Below are 23,941 nucleotides of genomic sequence, written 5' to 3'. Positions count from 1 at the left end.
CACCACCATCTCTTATCTTTCCCCATCCAAAACCTTGATCTTTTCTACCCCCACTAATTTCACCCCAGATTCACTTTTTTGAAATACCAACTTCTTTCCTGGAAGTCTTTGCAGTGTCCTTGTATTTTATACTTCTCCCACCCCTCCCTCCCCTTCCCACGCCTCCTCCCCCCAAGCCCTCTCCCTCCCACAGATCTCCCGATGTCCCTGCTCTCAAATGCCTGTTTGATTTTTGTGTGATAAATGTTAGCTCTTTCACGAGCCTCAATCCTCTATACAAAAAAAAACAAACCACAAGATTCTAATTAGTAACTTAACCAGAGAGGAAACAAAAGACAACTTTTCCAAAATACAAACTGCCCAAAGCATATGAACACAAACTGGAAATATTTACTTTATTCCGAAAATGAAATCATAACTGATGAGCATTCGAGAGAGAGAGAGACACACAAGAACGTTTTGCAGTTCTTCGGTGACAAATATTCGGACTCAAATGAATGACATAATAGACGCCTCCAACGTCTTCAAACTGAAATAAAAGTGGATCAGGTTTGAAAATTATTTCCCCATAAAATAATTTCAGTCGAACAGAATAAAAAGTACAACTCGGAGTTAAATGTTACAATGGAATTGCGTTTTCTTTTCTTTCTTTTTTTTTGAGAGCAAACTCCATTAAAGCCATTCATTGTACAAGTCGGTGAGCTTATGTACACGTGTGTGAATCATCGCAGGGGTCCTCGCAGTGGCATGTGCTTGCCATGATGTGATTAAAAACGCAAGCGTATGCACGTCCTTACAAATTCTACAACTCAATCGTCCTTAGGTTGTTCATCGCGGCACAAACAGCTGTGGTCAAAAGCCATATATGCAGCGGTGCCGCAAGAGCCAAAAACTTAAAACAATCTTCGCTAAATGCATTAGAAAACATTAAAAAAAACCATGGAATTAATACAAGGTATCTATCATGTGTTGTCTGGTAAAGGCAACCCTCCTGTGTGGTCTTGGAAGAAGTTGCCAAACTTTATGTACAAATACCATGGCAGTAAAAAAAAAAATGTCACGGGTTTATTACAAATAAAAGCACCAAATATATAGGAAATCAATTCAAAAGAAACCAAAATAAACTTAGTCAAACCAAAGAATTATCCCACTCGCGTCCAATGCATCGTGTAGGTATACATTACTTACATAGTACAATTAAATCTTGAGATTAAATCGCCATTTAATCACATCTGCTCGTTATCCACCTCGTCCTTTGGCCTGTATACCGACCCGAACTTCTGCATGTACTTTTTTATGTACTCTCTCGTCTTGTGTTTCACGTTCTCGTTAATCTCCAGGTCCTCGTGGTTACGACAGTTCTTCAGCTCCTTGTTCATAACCCCGTGTGTGAGCTGCAGGAAGCACGGTGAAACAATATGGTCACCGGGAAGGCTGCCAGCGGGACAGAAACCAAAGGCTGCAACGGTTGTTACAGGTAAACGTGCAACATTACAAATCGATCTTCGTATAACGCGAGACTAAAAATCCTTCAATTGCCTTGCAGGGTGAGCGTGCCATAAAAACGAGTAAAAGCGTGGCATCGAGTAACCTGTGTGGGGGAATGATTATGGAATAAAGAACTAAAGGCTACATCTGCCAACAAACACCGTCTCTAGCTCAAAAATAAATAAATGGAAAAAGTGATAATAAAAATAAAAAAAAGACCAAAGATCAAAATGTAAATGCATGACTAAGTTTTAAAAAATTATAATATTACCAAACAATATTGTCAGGCAAATCTGTGGCCGATCACCATCTGATTAATCTGATGTATCACGTGTTTCAATTCCCCCTCCACCCACAAAAATGAAGAAGATATCTAGCTGGAAAACAGTCAGTGATGACTTGGCCTGCACGGTAATAAAAGAGAATGTACGAGTACAAAGCATAACGAAATTACCTTCGTTCACGAGGATTGTTTTGTTCATCACAAAATGGAGGCGTTTAGCGTACAATGCAGTCGGGTCCGTCAATCGAGCGACAGCAGACAAGGAGTCGGTGGCACGGTAAGACATTATTTTCCCTACAAAGCTGCTAAGACTGGTGAAATAGAAATGGAAGAGTGCAGTGTTTACACCGACAATGAAGGTGGGAAGGTGAAAGGCAAACAAGCCGATGGAGGTTAACAAAAAGGGCACAACCCAATGAAACGTGGCCTGCCATGACGAAATGAGTCAGTTCTTGAATCTGCAGAAAACATGCTTCAACATGATCACGTTAACTATATGATCATGTGGTATTACCATTCTCAAGTCGTGGGCAATTGCGTTGGGACTTGCCAAAAATATGAGAAATCATGTATTGAGGATGAGGCACTATGTTTTGTACTGGAAAAGCTTACACCAATGATGTGAATTTGATTCATAGTGTGTCATAGAGGGATGACTGCTTGACATGGATTTTTCGATTAAAAATAAAAATTAAATAATATTTCTTGATATTTGAACTACTTTGGGGGCAAACCAAGGGCCCAGGCTTGTGTGCATTGTCATCATCATTTGTTATTAGTGAATCAGCACAATGTATCTACCTTTGAGGCTTGACATTGCATGCCCGATATTATATGGTATTTCACTCCAATTAATCTCAAAGATTTTATTTATTTATTTGTGATCTTTAAATTGACAGGGAAGACAAACTGTAACGTTCTTGATTGTCACCATCCCTGGCAGGTGCATGTATGTACGTAATGGTGGGTATGGGCCTTTTCATCATAACCACCATCATTTTCCACCATACTCGGGTGTTGAAAGAGGCTAGGAAGTTGACGGTGGTTTGAATCGGACCCGGACCATTTTCCATGCTCCATGCTTGGATGTTTTCCAAAAAATTGGTCCATGCTTTAAAAAGGATAGAGCATGGAGAAGAACCGTAGATTGGCAACCACTGTGCAGGCTTGACTGGCCTGATGGCCCCTTCCGTTGAAGTTGATTGAAAGGGAACTCGTATTTATCTTTATCTTTTAAGATGATGGAGATCATGCATGTTGTCATTGTCACTCACACCACTGAAATACTGTCAGAATGAGATGATGATGGATCAACATAATAATAGTCAATCACCCACATTACAACGTTACAACTAATGATGTCATTTACAGGGGCGTCACTATCACACAAGTTGTCCTTATGTCTGCTTTCATGACACAGCACTTCTTGCGGTCCACTTAAAAATCCTTAACAGAGAAAATACGCAAGTTTTTCATGGAAAAAGAAACACTCCCAAACAATGATGGTTGGAGCTATCTTTGATCACGGAGATGTTTCAGGCTAATCACGAGTCACGGAGTCGTTATTTTGAAGTGAGGACATCATACCTCAGAAAAAAAAGTCAATTTGTTTACAGTATTCCCACACTGCAGTGTTAACCACTCGATGGGTTAACCACTCGATGAATATTCATGAAACGGCTTTAACAGTCTTCTTGATATCAGCTTCCTGATGATGCATGACGTGTGAATATATAGAACACATTAATCGTAGCAAAAATAAAGATTAACTAGAACGACACTCTTCGACACCACAATGTCGACCGATATGCCTCCACCAACATTATTGAATTATTATTCATACTTGTACAAAGTTTGATTTAAATCCATTCAGCTGTTCTCAAATCATCACATTTTTATCTGATATGACCTCTGACCTTTGATCTCTTGATGTCGTAATCCAATCAGTTAATCTTTGCATCATATATACTGATACCAAGTTTGTTCAAAATCCCATTACTTGTTCACAAGTTGGCACGATAACATAATTTTTACTTAACATAACCTCTGACTTTTGACCTCTTTATCCGAAAATCAAATCAGTTAATCTTTGCATCATTTATGCCTCCGGCGACTTCGTCAGCGAATACATCAATGGCATTATGTTTTCAGGTTGCCCATCCGGCTGTCCGTCTATGACAGGTTTTCGTTACCGCAATAACTTGAGAACGGCTGAAGGGATCTTAGTCAAGCTTGGTGCAGGCGTGCATAATGAGGTAAATATGAACTGATTAGATTTTGGGGTCCACCCAAAGGTCAAAGGCCAAAGGTGAGAGGCGATGTTAGGTAAAAATGATGTTTGTGTAGCGGCTACCGCTGGGTTTTCACAATCGCCTTGCACCTATCAAGGACGCGGAGCGATCACCATGCCGGGCTCGTCCAGGACGCCCGGGCAGGCCCGCGCTCAACTTGCCAGGCTTCGGTCGGGACGCCCGGGCATGCCCGGGCAGGCTCGCCCTCAACTTGCCAGGCCGCAGCCAGGACGCTGGGCCACGCCCCCTCTCGCCTTTCCTGGGCAAACGCTCCGGGATAATATGTATATATATTGCTGCCCGATAAACGGGCTTTTCAGAGTGCCTGAGTGTTTGGTTTGATTAAAGCAATTCGGATGAATTCCAGCTTTTTGTCGCGTCCATTCTTCCGATCGACGTGGGAGCCCCAGCTCCTTCATTGGTGACCCCGACGCAGGGGTTGGCCTTGCGGGCCCCATGACAATCATGGATCCCTGTTTGAGGCAATGTTTTATGGCCGGATGCCCTTCCTGACGCCAACCCTTAGTCGCCTCTTACGATGCGCAGGGATACGGTGTACCTATTCTAAACCGGGGTACACACCGGGATCATTCATCCCAGCAAGCTGGTACTCAATTTGCCAACCTCGGAAGGATGACAGGCTGAGTCAACCCCCCTGGTGTTAATTCAGCGATCGACCGGGATTCGAACCCAGGATCCTAGGATCCCAAGCTGGCACCCTAACCGCTAAGCCAACACCAGGCAACACCATGCAAAGATGAACTGATTTGATGTCGGGGTCAAAAGGTCAAAAGTCAAAGTCTGTAATAGGTTTATAACTTGAAAACGGCTGAAGTGATTTAATTCAAACTTGATACAGGTATGTATAATGATGTAAAGATCAACTGATTACATTTTGGGGTCAATAGATCATTATACAGACCTTTAAATTATACATACCGTTAAATTATACATACCGTTAAATTATACATACCGTTTATTATCTTTACCTCATACATACCTGCACCAAGTTTGACTAAGATCCCTTCAGCCGTTCTCAAGTTATCGCGGCAACGAAAACCTATCAGACAGATAGACGGATGAAAGGACTGACGGACAGTAGAACGGACAGCCCAAAAACATAATGCCTCCGGCGACTTCGTCGTTGGAGGCATAAAAAAGGGAAGTGGTGATGAACCTACAACTCAATGGTTGGTGGACTGGAAAGGAAAATTTAACAGTTGGACACACAATAATACCTAAAGGTAACAACAACAACAAACAACATGCATTTTAAAGGCCATTTTCCCTGCAAGAGCGGGGGTTAGCCTTGCGGTCCCCATGACAATCTTCTCCATTTTGCCCTATATTTCTGCATCTCTCCTTGTTAACCCCCTTGCCCGCATTTCTTCTTCCACCATCTTTAGCCAGGTCTTTCTCGGTGGCTAATTCATTCATTCATTTCCATCACTCTTCTCAACCAGTCACTTTCATCCTTCCTCAACACATGACCAAACCATCTCAACCTGTTCCTCTTCACAGCATCAATCACAGGCTCTATTCCCATCATCTTTCGCAATTCATCATTTGTCTTCCTCTCTCTCAACGATACTCCGCACATCCATCGAACCATTCACATTTCCACCCTTTCCAACCTTGTTGCTGCTCTACGTTCATTACCCATGTCTCGCTCCCATAAATCATAACACTTCTCACACATGCAGCATACACCTTTCCCTTCAGCTTCAACGACACTCCCCTCATCATCAGCACGCCACTCAATTCCCGAAACTTCTTCCATACACATCTCACTCGAGCAACCGTTGCCGAGTCTGATCCACCTTCTCCATTCAGCATGTCTCCGAGGTAGCAAAATGTTTTCACACCTTCCAGCTTCACGCCGTCTCCAAGATCCAACTCAACATTTCCTCCATCTGCAGCTCCCTCTGTGCACACCTTACATTTGAATGTAGCTGCCACACTGGTTAATGACCCTCTCAGACCACTACATTTTTGATGAACCCACTCAGCACACATTGTACACTGAATGGAGTTCACTCCGACACCCTTCCTACACACAGCACAGGGCCACTTCCCAGTTCTTTCCACCTCACCACATGCTTTACCACTTGCCATCACCTTCGTCTTTCCGATATTCACCTTCAGACCTTTTGTCTCCATACATTCCTTCCACGTGTTCATCTTTTCCTTCAGTCCATCCATACTTTCCGCAATCAACACCAGATCATCTGCATACAACAACTCCCACGGTAAACCCTCCTTTACGTTCTGAGCCAGCACCTCCATCACAGCCACAAATAGTAGTGGACTTAGTACCGACCCCTGATGCACTCCCACCTTCACCTCAAACTCACCACTGTTCCCATCCTTAATAAGCTTAATAATACCTAAAGGTAAGACAACAGATAAAGAGCTGAACAGAAAGCTTAGACCAAGGGTGTGTTCAGTTACCAAGCAGCTAGCTAGCGCTTGCCATATCAGCTGTTCCTTATCGACAGTTTCAAATTGAGTGCTTGCTTGAGTGTTTAATCCACCTAGCCAGCACTCTACAAGAAACTTGGCAACTGAACACACTCCCAGGCAAGGAAGTGCTATATTTAGTCAATCGATGGTAGCACACGACGGTTACCCAGAGTAGCATGAAAATGCATAGTAAAAGCAACCAGTTACTTTCCTCATTGAGAAAATGGGAAGACAGCATTATGGAAGAAAATCGCATGCCAAATGAAAGAGGGAGAATTGCTTTGCAATACATGTCCCCTACCGGTCCCAATGAATGTTCTTGTTCCAAGCAATCCAAGCAAAAAGGGCATAACTCCGTGAAAAATTGGCGAAATGCCCCGAAACTCAAACTTGTTCTGTAACTTGTCATAATAAAGCCATGTACCAAGCTTAATACCTTAAAGGGTATGGAAAAAGGTGCAAAAAGCCACAGGTGGGACAGATAGACGGATAGACAGACGGAGAGTAAACCTATAGTCCCCTCCAGGTAGGGGACTAAAAACAAAGTGTGCTCATTGACAATGTAAATGCAATAAATCATCGGTTTTCAATGGTGAGATCATAACAAGTAGCGACATCACAAGTAGGACAGATATTTATTCCCAAACGTTTTGAAAAAAAAAACAGGGTATATTGTAATCAGATTGGTCTGTCCATCTCTGCACATCCGTCATGCCATTTCCTCCTAAATGGTTGGGCAGAAATTCACCAAACTTGTTAGCTATGATCGCCACATGGCAAGAAGGTGCGAGAGCAGTATCATTTTTGGCCCCACCCACTGGGACAGGGTCAAAAAGTCAAATACCGAAAATGCAATTGCAGACATATTTTAAAACAATTTTTATAAAGCTTTGTATAAGCAATCAGGATTGGGAGACGCATGAAATATGCAATGATGTTTTGGATTTAACCCCCCAGTTCAGCCCCAGGGGGTGAGGGAGCTTGGATTTATGACTTAGGCCAAAACGGGGAAAAATTTTAACCAAATTTTTAAACTCAAATTTTAAAATTTGATATCGAGTTATTCCGGGTGGAGCGTTTTGCCATCTTTCAACCTTGCTTCTCGTGGGAAGTGTGAGGATTTGCAATGGCGTGCCATCGACCTCACTTTAGTTTTAATTCAGAATTGTTTAGTTGTGACGAGAACTCTTTTTTAATACATAAGTCAAAACGGTTGGAGGAGCTAGAACGATATGCCGAATTACCTTGCGAGCTAGGTGTTTGAAATCCTCAGTGGAGACAATCCGGCCAGACTTGCAATCAGGTTTCCGGTATGGATTCAAACACTGCACAATGAACTGTGAGAGCTGTGTGGTCACAGAAACAAACAATAACGCATTGCCAAAAGGTTAAACAATGAAAAAGGAACCAATTCACTGGTAGTTGACAGTTTACACAAACTTCTACAAGTGATAAATGACTGCATTTACACGTCCATGTTCATTCATAAAAATGCAGTAATTCAAACTACCCACCTCCTTCCTGAAAGTGTCCTTGCTCCGTTTTGCGAGTTCAGTTGACGTGTCTGCTTCAGCAGTTTTCGGCTTCTTGGAGGCCTGCTACAAAGTCAGAAAAGGTAGTTCATATTTTCATAAATTGCATCTGAAGCAACATTTTCATAAATTGCATCTGAAGAAGCACCAGAAAGCATCTTATGTCAATTCCATTGGAATCCGATGGATATGAATTTGATGAGAACTGCTGCAGTAACATTTGATAGCCTAGCACATTACCCGTTGGGTGATTGCCTCGCCCTCGCTCCCCTATTCTTTTGAGAGAATGCCCCCCCCCCCAACCCCCCATCCCCCTTCCAACACTGGCTGACACACACTGGCACACACAGACACCTGTGGCCAATTACACTTTTACTGTTGTACTGTGAGTAAACTTGCACATGCAATTACAACAACTGCTCAACCCCCTCCCACCAAAGCCTCAACCTCCCCCTCCCAACTCTGTCCAATCTTTGCTCACCACCACTCCCCAAACCCAAGTCCTCTTTCGCCTGACCCTGAGGCATCAGTCCTCTCACCACCAAGCCTTCAAACTCTTCTCAAGCCCCCCACCCCCCAAAGCCTCAACCTCCTCCTTCCAAATCTGTACCATATTTAATTCCCCCCCCCCCCCCCCTTCTCAAACCCAAACTCCATACCTCATCAAAGCAAATGGGCATTCCCACATCAAAACAGTGAAATATTTAACGCTTTCCCCTTTCTTCAACGACTCTTATACTATCAACGACTTCACAGAAACCCGTTTGCCTGTCCATTTCACATTTTTAAGAGTAAATAGTTGTAAATAATGGCAAGGACCTGTGTAACCTCTGCAGCAAAAGCCAAGTTTGAGAGAATGCCACATAGTTATTTGGGCAGTGTATAAACAACAGACCGCTGCCTCTATCGGAGACCTATCTTCACAAGGAAAATCCTTTTAACAGTCACTTTGGTTGTTTCACACTGAAGGGAAATGTATAGTGAGGGCATTGCATTGTGAATATGAAAGCTCTGACAATGTCTGACTTTGCATTGCAGTAAGCACCAACAAGGCGGTCGTAGTATAGAAATTGTGGTGGGAGTCTAGCAAACTGTCCAACCTATGGGTGGAAATCGGACACACGTACGGCTCCTTTTATAGTATAGATTATGGACATGCCTTCGTTGGAGTTTCATCATATGTAGGAGTACCCAAATCCATCTCTGCCTCATGCTCTGCAGTACTGTCATCTACCTCATTATTCCATGATGGCGGATCCCATTGCGTTTGCCTGAGGAAGAGACGAGCAATGGTTATTACTGTCCATAGCAGCAGACGTTTCACTTGTGGAAACAAACGACATTTGTACAACGTGATGGGTTGTCAAGCAAGCAATCAGAAAGTTCCACACCTGCAGAGGGATTAGAAAAGTACGATTCAACTTCGACATGTTCAACATCTTGACTTACCTCAGTGTAGGCATAAAATTTTGTCCATTCCTTTTTTTTAACCACCAACAACAACAGGCATTTTAAGGCCATTTTCCCTGCTAGCGCAGGGGTTAGCCTTGCGGGCCCCATGACCAAAATCTTTAACCAAAATGCTTAATTGTGTTATGGAGGTGTATATATCAATTACATGTATAATATTTGCTTGAATTGTGTTTTAATTACCTCTGCCACTAAAGGTGGATGAAGGTTATGTTTTCACCCCTGTCTGTTTGTTACTTGGCAAAAAGAATATTTTTTTTTTGCAAGTATGTTGATCACTCCGGTTTGTGTGTTTGTGTTGATTGTTTGTCTGTCCGCTCACTTATACTTGCCTACAGGTCACAATTTTAAACCGATCTTCACGAAACTTCACCAAATGGTAGAGTTCGTGGTCCGACAAAATCCTACATATTTGAGGTCAAAATGTCAACATAGGCCAAAGGTCAACAACCTTTTCAAATTTCTAAAATCCTCAATTTTCATCCGATTCAATTGAAATTAGAATTGGATTTACATATCAGCTAACTAAATTCAACCACCAACTATTTTTGAGATCGGCATAGGCCAAAGGGTCAACATAGGCCAAAGGTCAACAACAATTTCAAATTTCTAAAATCCTCAATTTTAATCTGATTGACTTGAAATTTGAATGGGATTTACATATCAGCAAACTGAATTCAACCACTAACTATTTTTGAGATCAGCGTAGGCCAAAATGTCAACATAGGCCAAAGGTCAACCACTTTTTTCAAATTTCTAAAATCCTCAATTTTCATCCGATTGACTTGAAATTTGAATAGGATTTACACATCAGCGAACTGAATTCAACCACCATAGAGACGAGATGGAAGGGAAGTGGTGTGAGAATGGTGAATTGGTGAAGGGTAGGCAGGGACAGAAATACAAGTTTATGTGGCAAGGGTGCCTGGAGGGCGTGACCCAGGGAGCAAGAGTGGTCAACCAGACACGGTCTGCTATAAAAGGTTTTTGTATATGGTTGGATTCCTTAGACCCCCAGCAACAACTTCCAGGTGGACAACCTTTCCAACAGGCGACTGTAACAGTGCAATTCAAGATGGCGTCCAAGATGGTCGCCATATTTTTAAATCTCCATATTGTCATCAATTGTTATCTTATTTTCATGTGTAATACTTTGTTTCTCTGGTTTTCAAGGTCAGGGAATCTATTTATGATGGTTTCAGAGTGATATGATGTGTTTTATGCCATTTGTCTCATAAAAATCATGTGGGCAGAAATGTCCAAAACTGTGTGATCTGTAGTGGTGTGGCCATTGTGTAGTGTGCATGTAGTCTAGCATATCAGAAATTTGCATGTCGTGTAGCATATCAATAGCTTGCATGTAGGCCTACTCTAGTTGCTAGTATGCATAACATGGTGGTGGTTTTGCTGTTGCAGGTGATTGCATGAGAGGTACGATGATGACCCAGGCAGAGAAACGGGTGGTGGAAGGAAGCTTGTCACTGAAAAAGGAACCCAAGAGGAGACGCCAGGACACTGACATTGACTACACAAAGTGCATAATATGTCAAGGACTTGGTGCAAAGGGACTATATAATATTACAACAGACAAACTAGTTTTGGCCATGAAGGCTCGACAAGATGAGACATTTGAGAGACTCAAATATGATTTGGCTACTGGTACATGGCTGACAGACAAAATGCCCAAATGGCACAGTAAATGTAGAAACTGGTACACGAATGAAAAGCGTTACAAACTTGCTGAAAAGAAGAACATTGGAAGCAGTGATGCTGAAGACTTGAACCAGCCTGGGTGCAGTACCTCTTCCCAGCATTCAAGGTTAACCAAAATTCAAGGTTAATGCCAGTGGTGGAGACGTCGATGTCGTCAACTTTATTGGCAAACACGAGTGCAGTAAAGTACCCCCATCTTTATTCATTGAAGATGGAACCATGAGGGCTGCAGGTACAAAGGCTAGTCTAGTGAAAACACTGAAGGAGGAGACTCAAGTGACCAGTGCTGATATTCTGCCACAAGGAGACTGGAAGACGACAGCAGTGGTTGATGCAATGCATGCCATACGCCATTGGTCCTTCAAGAAAAATGAGACATTTGGAAACATTGCTGATCGCTACAAGGAGCAGCTGCTGAAAGATGTGCCTGCTGGCACAGAGATCATACATTTCTGCTGCGACCGATACAGTGAACAAAGCCTCAAATCAGCAGAACAGCAACACAGGTATGGCCAATCCAGGCAAGCAAAGGTGTTTGAGGTCAGTGAGCAGTACAAAGCCCCTGACCCACAGGAATTCTTCTCTGTGTCAGCTAACAAAGCAGCCCTTCTGAGTTTCTTGTGTGAGACATGGAGCAAGAGTGAACAGCTAAATCCAGCACTGGGCTCAACTCGCCTTTACTTAGGTGGAGGCTTCAATGAAGAAACCAAGAGCATGCTGGTCACTGAGGGGTCAGCCACCGACATCACTGCCTTGGAGTCTACACAGCAGGAGGCTGATACCAGAGTAATGCTTCATGCTATTTATAGTGTCCAGAATGAAGGTGTTGATAGGGTGGTCATTCATGGCAATGACACAGATATAATCATCATTTGTATCTACTATGCTGCCAGCATTCTGGAAGATCTTCCTGAACTGTGGGTAAGAACTGCTGCAGAGACATATCTGCCCATACACCAAATGGCTAGGTCACTAGGACCTTCGAAATGTCGTGCACTTCCCTTCATCCACAGCCTGAGTGGAAGGGATACGACCAGCTACCCATTCTTCACTGGCAAAAAGACCTGGTTGAACCGTAGCTATACCACAGACATAACTGAGCTCGAACACTTTGGTGAGCAAGGTCAGAACCGCAACCAGATCACATCAGACCTCATCAACCAGGCACGCAAACTTGTCATTGCTGTGTACACTAACAGATCTGATGACTTTGAGGACTGTGATCTTGGAAAGCTTAGAGCCTATAAATTCCTGATCAACAGGTCAACCATGCTGAAACTACTCCCACCAACAGAACATACATTCCTTCTACATCTACAGCGTGCAGCTCTTGCAACTATTATAGATAAGACTGCACATGTGGCCAAGCCTCAGCTTCCCCCATTTGTGGATTATGGTTGGGCTCTGGAGGATGGGAAACTAGTTCCAGTCCTGTCAACTCAATCAGCCTGGCCACAGACAATTACAAAGGCTGTTGCATATGGCTGCACCAAAGGCTGCAACAGGAACTGTTCCTGTGTCAGGAAGAACGTGGCCTGTTACATTGTATGTCGTTGCCAGGGATCAGCCACCAAGTGCAGCCGAGTGAAATACATTGCAGCATTTGACAGCAGTGACAGTAGTGACAGCAGTGACTCAAACAGTGACTCAAACAGTGACAATTAACTGTATACCATCAGCTGTTCACATGGACACTTGTATTGCAGCATTATATTGAGTGGTAGACCTGTTCATAGGATGCAACATTGTGGCGTGTATCACTGACATGAATTTTACAAATATTTGCCTCAGCCATTTGGCTTGCATTCCAAACTGTGAAGCACATGCAGTAGTTCATTTCTCATGTAATCTGTTCTTGGTAACTAGTACCTTTCTGTACCATTATTGTTCTTACAACAACAGTAAACTACTGTGTATTGTTATTGTAGATTTTCTGTGTCATGGTCGCCTTAAAATAATATATTAACATGTAATAAATATTAGGCCTAGTACATGGTATAAAACACATCATATCACTCTGAAACCATCATAAATAGATTCCCTGGCCTTGAAAACCAGAGAAACAAAGTATTACACATGAAAATAAGATAACAATTGATGACAATATGGAGATTTAAAAATATGGCGACCATCTTGGACGCCATCTTGAATTGCAGTTACAGTAGCCTGTTGGAAAGGTTGTCCACCTGGAAGTTGTTGCTGGGGGTCTAAGGAATCCAACCATATACAACAACCTTTTATAGCAGACCGTGTCTGTTTTCACAAAAAATGGGGGGTTTGCCCCCTACTATTTTTTTGCCCCCTACTACCAACTATTTTTGAGATCAGCTTAGTTCATATTCAAGCAGGAGCTGCATGGAGGACTATGACGAGAATACGTGAAACTGGTACTGATGACAATATAAGCAGTTGAGGAAGAAAGCCCACACCCTCCAAAAAGTGATGTTAAGTATCTCAGGGTATGTTATATACATGATGATCCACTAGAGATCTTGTGAGTGACCTAGCTGGAAGTACGAATGTGTATATATATATATACACACACACACACACACCACCCAACATCAGACCACCATCAGTGGTATGTACCTGGTTGGATGATAATGTTACTAAATGGATTGGTCGACATGGTACTGTGGAGTGGGCTGCAAGATCCCCAGATCTTAATCCCATGGATTATTCCTTCTGGGGATACGTCAAGTTAAAAGTGTATGAAACTAAAATTAGGAACACTGAGCATTTAAAGCAACACATAACTGAGTAATGTGTGCTGCTTAATGGAGATGACAATTCATTTGAACGGGTTCATAGGAACTTCAAAGACCACATTAACCAATGCATTAATGTGGATTGAGCATACTTTGAACATGCAGTGTAACAAGGATATTGAATAAAAATCATTTTCTTGAATTGCCTACGTTTACAGACTTTATTATGGCCACCCTTTGGTGGCAATTTGTTTTTGTTTTTTAGAAACTTTCACAAAGTAATTTAAAATGAAACGTTTTAAAAATGAAACGTTCCGTTTCTGTTTTTGTGTTTTATGTGTTAGCTCTTACACGAGCCTCGACTTTGTATTAAAAAAAACCAAAAAAAAAAACCGTAACCCCACAAATATCTAATGCACATAAGTATTCGACCATCTGGGTCAATACTTCTTAGAAGGGCCTTTAGCAGCAATTACAGCTCCAAGTTTTATTGGGAATGTCTGTATCAGCTTTGAACATCTGGATTTGGGGAGTTTCTCCCATTCTTCCTTGCAGATTTGCTCAAGCTCTGTCAAGTTTTTTTTTTTTTTTTGGATGGGGAGCGTCATTGAACAGCAATCTTCAAGTCTTTCCACAGATTCTTTATGGGATTCAGGTCTGGGCTTTGGTTGGGCCACTGAAGGATTTTCACGTTCTTGTTCAGCAGTCAATTCCAGTTTTGCTTTAGCTGTATGCTTGGGGTCATTGTCCTGTTGGAGCGTAAATCTTCACCACAGTCTAAGGTCTTTTGCACTCTGAAGCAGGTTCTCCTCAAGGATTTGCCTGTATTTGGCTCCATTCATTGTTCTTTCTATCCTTCCAAGTCTCTCAGTCCCTGCCACTGAAAAGCATTTCCATAGCATTATGCTGCCACGACCATGCTTCACGGTAGGGAAGGTGTTAGATGGGTGGTGAGCTGTGCTTGGTTTCCATCAGACGTAGCGCTTTGCATGCAGCCAAAGAGTTCAATGTTCGTCTCATCAGACCACAGAATTGTTTGCATCATAATCTCAGATTCTTTCACTTGCCTTTTTGCAAACTCCAAGTGTGCTGTCATGTGCGTTTTCCTCAGGCGTAGCTTCCGCCTGGCCATCTCCTATAAAGCCTGGATTTGTGAAGTGCTGCAGAGACTGTTGTCCTTCTGGCAAGTTCTCCCATCGAAGCCAAGGAACTCTGTAGTTCTGTCAGAGTGGTCAATGGTTTCTTGGTCACCGCCCTGACAAAGTCCTTCTTGCCCAGCCGTTGCTCTGTTTGCTCTAAAGGCCAGCTCAAGGAAGTCTTTGTAGTTCCATATTATTTCATAATGATGGAGCTCGCTGTGCTCTTGGGAACTCTTAACACTCTAGAAATTGTTTTATAACCTTCCCCAGATTTATGCCTCCTCACAATTCTACGGCCAGTAGACTGCCTCACGGAGTCCAGACTGCCTCACGGAGTTCTTCGGCCAGTTCCTTGAACTTCATGATCGAGTTCCTGCTCTGACATGCACTGTCAACCGTGGGACCTTATATACATAGAAAGGTGTGTTTCTTTTTAAATCATGTCCATTAAATTGAATTGGCCACAGGTGGACTCCAATCAAGTTGTACAGACATGTCAAGGATCACAGGAAATTGGATGCACCTGTGCTCAATTTGGAGTGTCATAGCAAAGGGGCTGAATATTTATTGACTTAACATTCCAGCTTTTCATTTTTAATTATTTTGTATAAATTTCTAAAAAAAACAAATTCCACTTTGACATTATGGGTTATTTTGTGTAGATCGTTTACAAAAAAATATTAATTTATCCATTTTAAATTCAGGCTGTAACACAGCAAAATGTGAAAAATATTCAAGGGGTGTGAATACTTTGTGAAGACACTGTATTTATATACACTATACATACAATCAAGATAAAAATTAATAAATTGTGTGCTCCCAACAAGCAATCCTTGATAAATTGATCATGTAATGTTCCATCACACTTGGCCTGTGCACACAGTGTGTGTGATTTCTCCTCACCTGGTAATTGCATGATAATAGTAGATCTTTCCCTCCGTGTCAGTGGCCGTCCGCCAGTTTGCTGGAAGTGTGATAGCCTTGGGCTTCGGTGGAGAGGGCGGCGGTAACTCCAGGGGGTCACTTTGAGATAATACAGCCTGCTGCACAGGCTGTCAGACAACACATTCACATAAGCCTGATCCCATTCCTTCCCCACCTTCTGAAGCAAAATGTGTTTGTGCAAAAGATCCCAAGCACACACTTATCGTTGGATAGGTTTACAAATAATCTACCATGCTTTATTTAAATCTCAATTCAGTTATTTGACTGGTTAACAGACTCACCTGCTGAACAGTATCAATTGATGGTCCTGGCTGAATGAAAGGGACAACAGGAGGAGCCTGTGCGACAGTGGCTGCCACAGGCACCAAGCCAGTCTGTTGCCCACCAAAGTAATGTTGGCTTTGCATGTATTGGGGTGGTGGCTGCACATACGGCTGGAAAAACCACAGAGGCAAGAAAAAAAATCATTTTACAAAACCTGTGTGTGAATAAAGCAGAAAATCTGTACTAAACTACACGAGATTAGCAATTTCCCTTTGCTGCTTATATCTTGGCGTAAAAAGCTGCATGTGATAGAGGCAAGATGCAGCGGAGTACAAATTCCAATGATAACATTTTTAAAGGGTAAAATTATACCCATTTTGTATTCAATACTTAACTCTGTTTGCCACCTTAAAGATAAAATAAGTTTTCCCCACAACATGAATATGTGCATCCCAAAACAAGTTAACACTATCTTCCCCATTATAAACCTTTGTATCTCGGATCAATTAGCTAACGGAAACCATCAAATTAAATTAAAACTAGAACTGCCACTTTAAAACTGCTGGCAGTGATGACCGGTTTACTAGCACTCACTTTTGATACAACCCCACTGTTGATACAACCCCACTTTTGATACAACCCCACTTTCATTGGACATGCTTTGACACAACCCCCTTGGGATACAACCCCGACACACACACACACACACACACACACACACACACACACACACACACACACACACACACACACACACACACACACACACACACACAAACACGCGCACACCGCTACCCCCACACGCACACACATATCCAGACAAACGCACATCCCCCTCCCCCCACCCCCCAAGACACATCCCCCACACACAACCCCCCCCCCCCATCCCCACACACACACACATTCCCCCTACCCCCCACCCACATACAAACACACAAACACATGCACACATCCCCCACCCCAACCCCCCCCCCCCCACACACACACACACACACACACACACACACACACACACCCCACCCTAACACACACACAAACACACGCATACATCCCCCAACACACACACACACACACACACACACACACACACACACACACACACACACACACACACACACACACACACACACACACACACACACACATACACACACACACCCACCCCTAACACAAACACACGCACACATCCCCCCACCCCCCCCCAACCCTAACACACATGCACACACACAAACACCCCCACACGCACACCCCTCCACACATACACACACACACACACACACACACCCCCCACCTCGACACATACACACCCCAACCCCTCCACACACACACACATATCCACCCCCCCCCACACCCACACATCCCCCCACACACACACACACACACATCCCCCCCCCCCGCCACACACACACACACACACACCCTCCACACATACACACACAAACACACACACACACACACACACACACACACACACACACACACATCCAACCCCCCTCCTCCACACGCACACCCCAACCCCTCCCCCCCCACCCACATACACACATACCCCCCCCCCCAACCCACACACACACACACACACACACAGACATCCACACACACGCACATCCATACACACACACACAAACACACACACACACATCCCCCCCACCCCATCCATTAAAAAAAATATTTTCGTTTAATTAACGATATCTGCCACCCGTGGAAGAACGTCCTGCCGTGGCATGACGTCATCCGTGGCCCGTGCCGTATGTCAGCGTAGAACGAGGTATCCCGTCGATCTAACTTGGTCAAATTTTTCATGATTGTCACCAAATTTGTTGTGGTATTTTGTTAACTCATCCGAGGCAATACGACAATCGAAATCCGATTTGAAATCGGAGCCAAAATGACGCCGTAAGGTGTGCCTGCACGTGTGGATATTTTACCTGTGGAAGATTCACTTTGGAAATACGACCCATTTAAAATGTTAGATTTTGGATAACTTCGTCATTGTAAATCGGATTTCCACAAAATAAAGGTCACCATTGCTTGCAGATACCTCTCTTTCTCCTTAAAATTGAAGACAGGATGAACTTCAGAGCGAGAAATAAGCCGAGGCGGCGGAGAGTTTTACAATGTGATTTTCCAATGTAAATGACAATATCGTGTAGTTTTACGAAAATTCATCAGAATTTGCCCAGATTTGTTGCATTCGAATGTTAACACCCTCTAGCGACTGTCAAATCCGAAGACAATTTAATTTCGAGCTACCCTTAGCTCGTGAGGTGGTTATGTCACATGGCATGGTCAAAAAAAGTGTTGTGGTTCTTTTTCTTCAGGCAATAACAACTTCTAGTTTCCAGACCGTACATCCAATCATCTTGAGATTTTGCAAACTTGTTACTCTTCATGACTTCTACTGGAGTATGAAGTTTCACGTCGATCAATAAAGCGGTTCAAGAGATTTCCATTAAAAAAAAAATTCGTTTAATTAATGATATCTGCCAAACCACGTGACCTATCGCAAATTCTTAAATGACATTTTAGTAGACTGACATGCTGAACAGATCTGTGAATTTTCTCCTCGATTGGATCAAAAATGAGGGAGGAGCTAGGTTTTAAAGGTTCATACTTTAAAACGTCATAACTCTGAAACCATGTGTCGAATGACTTCGCCCTAGCTGACTTTTTTGTTCGTCGTGGATATGCGATGCTGCTTGCAAAGTTTGGCCTCGATCTGTTCAGCCGTTGCAGAGAAAAAGGGGTTTTCGTGTTTTCACGAAAAACAATATGGCTGCCGAACCACGTGACCTGCGACGTCATAATTACCATTAAAATATTCTACAGACCGAGTCCCTCCTATGGTGAAAATTTTTATCTCAATCGGCCCTATTATTGCAGAGAAAATGTTTTTTTAAGGAAATTAAAACTGAAAATGGCAATAGCACTGGGAGACATGGCCTGGCAGGACAAAATGGTGTGTTTCTTCTTCTTTCAACAATAAAGACATAGCTTCGCGACCGTACATCCAATCATCTTGAAAGTTTGCACACTTGTTTCGCTTGATGAGAGCCACATTGCATTAAAAATTCAAGTCGATCCATGCAGTGGTTCAAAAGTTACAAGCTTTTTAAAATTTAAACTTCCATTATTTATTGCGGCCAAACCATGTGACTTATCAAAACGTCTCAAGTAACGGTGAAACATCCCCCCATGAGGAACATTTCTGTAAAGTTTCCACTCGATATCTCCACAAATTATGGAGGTGATTCCATTTCTAGTTTGAAATTTTAAAACGTCATAACTCTGAAACCACGTGTCGGATGACATCGTGCTCGCTGACGTTTTTGTTCGCCATGGGTATGCGAATATGCATGCCAAGTTTGGGCTCGATCCGTTCAGCCGTTGCGGAGAAAAAGGGTTTTTTGTGTTTTTTCACGGAAAACAAGATGGCGGCAGAACCGTGTGACGTATGACTTCGAAAATTTTCGCATTCAGAGTTTTTTTTAACTAAGCATCTGGGAAAAAAATCTCATTTTCGGGGGAGAAAAATTGTGTTTGACGAATTCTAACCTCAACGTTAGCATTTTTGATATACTCAATACACATGTTTTTTGTTCCCATTGCAGAGTTCTTTAGAATGAGCCATTCCTCAAATTTTTCCATTGAGCCGTTTCGGAGATACAGAGGGGCAAAGTTGAAGGTGTTTTACAAGATGGCGCCCATACCACGTGACCTATGACGTCATCATCAGCATTAAAAAATTATACGAGCCTAGCCGATCATTTGATGAAAATTTCCTGTCAATCCGACCAGCGGTTGATGAGAAACTTAATTATGAAGTTTTCGGAGGTGCAAAATAGGGTGGAAGAATAATAATAAGAAAAACTCTAGCAGTAATAATAGGTTTCTCTCCATTTCATGGAGAGTAAACCTAACTAGAACTGCCACTTTAAAACTGCTGGCAGTGATGACCGGTTTACTCGCACCCACTTTTGATACAACCCCACTTTTGATACAACCCCACTTTCATTGGACATGCTTTGCCACAACCCCCTTGGATACAACCCTGATAAACACACACACACACACACACACACACACACACACACACACACACACACACACACACACACACACACACACACACACATCCCCCCACCCCGAACACACACACACACACACACACACACACACACACACACACACACACACACACACACACACACACACACACACACACACACACATCCCCCTACCCCAAGTTTTCGGAGGTGCAAAATAGGGTGGAAGAATAATAAGAAGAAAAACTCTAGCAGTAATAATAGGTTTCTCTCCATTTCATGGAGAGTAAACCTAACTAGAACTGCCACTTTAAAACTGCTGGCAGTGATGACCGGTTTACTCGCACCCACTTTTGATACAACCCCACTTTTGATACAACCCCACTTTCATTGGACATGCTTTGCCACAACCCCCTTGGATACAACCCTGATAAACACTCACACACACACACACACACACACACACACACACACACACACACACACACACACACACACACACACACACACACACACACACACATCCCCCCACCCCCAACACACACACACACACACACACACACACACATCCCCCTACCCCCACCCACACCCCTCCCCCCAAACACACACACACACACACACACACACACACACACACACACACACACACACACACACACACACACACCCCCACCCCACCTACTCACACACATCCCTCCACCCCCACACACACACACATCCCCCTTACACACACACACATCCCCCTTACACACACACACACACACACACACACACACACACCCCACCCCCAACACACACACACACACACACATATATCCACACACACACACACACACAAACACGCGCACACCCCTCACCCCACACGCACACACATATCCAGACAAATGCACAACCCCCTCCCCCCACCCCCCAAGACACATCCCACACACACATCCCCTGACACACACCCCCACCCCCCCACACACACACATCCCCACACACACACACACACACACACATGCACACGTCCTCCCACCCCCACCCCCAACACACACACACACACACATATCCCCCCACCCCTAACACACACACAAACACATGCACACATCCCCCCACCCCCTCCCAACCCTAACACACACACAAACACCCCCACACCCCTCCCCCCACACGAACACCCCTCCACACATACACCCCTCCACACACACGCACATCCACACACACAAACACACGCACACATCTCCCCACCCCACTCCCAACACACACACACACACACACACACACACACACACACACACACACACACACACACACACACATCCCTCCACACATACACACACACACACATATCCATCCCCCCCTCCTCCACATGCACACCCCAACCCCTCCACACACACACACATATCCACCCCCCCCCACACCCACACACACACATCCCCCCACACATATCCCTACACACACATCCCTACACACACACACACACATCCCCCCCACACACAGCCACACACACACACACACACACACACACCCCTCCACACATACACACACAAACACACACACACACACACACATATCCAACCCCCCTCCTCCACACGCACACCCCAACCCCCCCCCCCCCCCCCCACATACACACATATCCCCCCCACCCCCAACCCCCACACACACACACACAAATATCCACACACACGCACATCCATACACACACACAAACACACACACACCCCCCCCACCCCATCCATTTAAAAAAATATTTTCGTTTAATTAACGATATCTGCCACCCGTGGAAGAACGTCCTGCCGTGGCATGACGTCATCCGTGGCCCGTGCCGTATGTCAGCGTAGAACGAAGTATCCCGTCGATCGAACTTGGTCAAATTTTTCATGACTAGGGCATGCCCGTACTATATATAAGCTAGGACGTGCCCGTACGTGGGTGCCCGTTCCTTGCCAAAAAAAAAAAAAAAAAAAAATTTGTGTAGGGGTGTGTGTGTGTGTGTAAACATCCTAGGGCGTGCCCGTACGTGGGTGCAAAAAAACATGCGTGCAAACAACAACAACAAAAAAAAACTTTGAAACCACGTGGCAGTAACGACCACAGAACCCCCCTCCCTCTATTTACATGAATGGTTTGGTCCATTCGCAACGACCACAGAACCCCCCCCTCTATTTACATGAATGGTTTGGTCCATTCGCAAAGCCAAAGCGAACGACCACAGAACCCCCCCCTCTATTTACATGAATGGTTTGGTCCATTCGCAAAGCCAAAGCGAACGACCACAGAACACCCCCCCCCCCCCCCCTCTATTTACATGAATGGTTTGGTCCATTCGCAAAGCCAAAGCGAACGGCGAACGGCTAAATCGCCATAGCTCGGTAAGTACTTGTCCGATTAATTTCAAACCTTGAAAAGGCACATCCTCGGGTCCCCAGCAATATACCTGGCAAGTTTCAAGTATATCGGACCGGTAGTTGTCGAGAAACAGCGGTCACAGACAAACAAACAAACGTACAAACGTACAAACGTACAAACAAACACACAGAGATTACTGGAATTATAGATAGATTGTCACCAAATTTGTTGTGGTATTTTGTTAACTCATCCGAGGCAATACGACAATCGAAATCCGATTCGAAATCGGAGCCAAATTGACGCCGTAAGGTGTGCCTGCACGTGTGGATATTTTACCTGTGGAAGATTCACTTTGGAAATGCGACCCATTTAAAATGTTAGATTTTGGATAACTTCTTCATTTTAAATCGGATTTCCACAAAATAAAGGTCACCATTGCTTGCAGATACCTCTCTTTCTCCTTAAAATTGAAGACAGGATGAACTTCAGAGCGAGAAATAAGCCGAGGCGGCGGAGAGTTTTACAATGTTATTTTCCAATGTAAATGACAATATCGTGTAGTTTTAAGAAAATTCATCACAATTTGCCCAGATTTGATGCATTCGAATGTTAACACCCTCTAGCGACTGTCAAATCCGAAGACAATTTAATTTCGAGCTACCCTTAGCTCGTGAGGTGGTTATGTCACATGGCCTGGTCAAAAAAAAGTGTTGTGGTTCTTCTTCTTCAGGCAATAACAACTTCTAGTTTCCAGACCGTACATCCAATCATCTTGAGATATTGCACACTTGTTACTCTTCATGACTTCTACTATAGTATGAAGTTTCACGTCGATCAAGAAAGCGATTCAAGAGATATCCATTAAAAAAAAAAATTCGTTTAATTGACGATATCTGCCAAACAACGTGACCTATCGCAAATTCTAAAATGACATTTTAGTAGACTGACATGCTGAACAGATCTGTGAAGTTTCTCCTCGATTGGATCAAAAATGAGGGAGGAGCTAGGTTTTAAAGGTTCATGCTTAAAAACGTCATAACTCTGAAACCATGTGTCGGATGATGTTGCCCTCGTTGACTTTTTTGTTCGTCATGGGCATGCGATTCGGCTTGCAACGTTTGGCCTCGATCTGTTCAACCGTTGCAGAGAAAAAGGGTTTTTTTGTGTTTTTTCACGGAAAACAAGATGGCGGCCGAACCATGTGACGTGTGACTTCGAAATTTTTTGCAATCTGAGTTTTTTTTAACTAAGCATCTGGGGGACAAAATCTCATTTTC

The 23,941-nt window shown here is 43.6% G+C and overlaps 1 protein-coding gene across 6 annotated transcripts in view; it reads right to left on the bottom strand.

Annotated features, from left to right (window-relative positions):
* Positions 1-381: 381 nt before the first annotated feature.
* The window catches only part of LOC137414106 (uncharacterized), a 150,814-nt gene continuing 127,254 nt past the window's right edge, over positions 382-23,941 (bottom strand). For 5 of the 6 annotated variants that reach the window (XM_078780440.1, XM_078780438.1, XM_078780441.1 and 2 more), the window contains 6 exons: positions 16,314-16,466; positions 15,991-16,139; positions 9,217-9,328; positions 8,040-8,123; positions 7,770-7,871; positions 382-1,394 (listed from right to left, as the gene is read on the bottom strand). In XM_078780440.1, the coding sequence (XP_078636566.1) occupies positions 1,227-1,394; positions 7,770-7,871; positions 8,040-8,123; positions 9,217-9,328; positions 15,991-16,139; positions 16,314-16,466 (768 nt within the window). In that variant the 3' untranslated portion in view covers positions 382-1,226. The remainder of the gene's footprint in view (positions 1,395-7,769; positions 7,872-8,039; positions 8,124-9,216; positions 9,329-15,990; positions 16,140-16,313; positions 16,467-23,941) is intronic. The other variant, XM_078780437.1, reaches the window with a different exon arrangement.

Source organism: Myxine glutinosa, chromosome 6 (genome assembly GCF_964187855.1).
Source record: "Myxine glutinosa chromosome 6, kmMyxGlut1.1, whole genome shotgun sequence".
Taxonomy (NCBI): domain Eukaryota; kingdom Metazoa; phylum Chordata; class Myxini; order Myxiniformes; family Myxinidae; genus Myxine; species Myxine glutinosa.
This window is presented reverse-complemented; position numbering and strand designations above follow the sequence as displayed.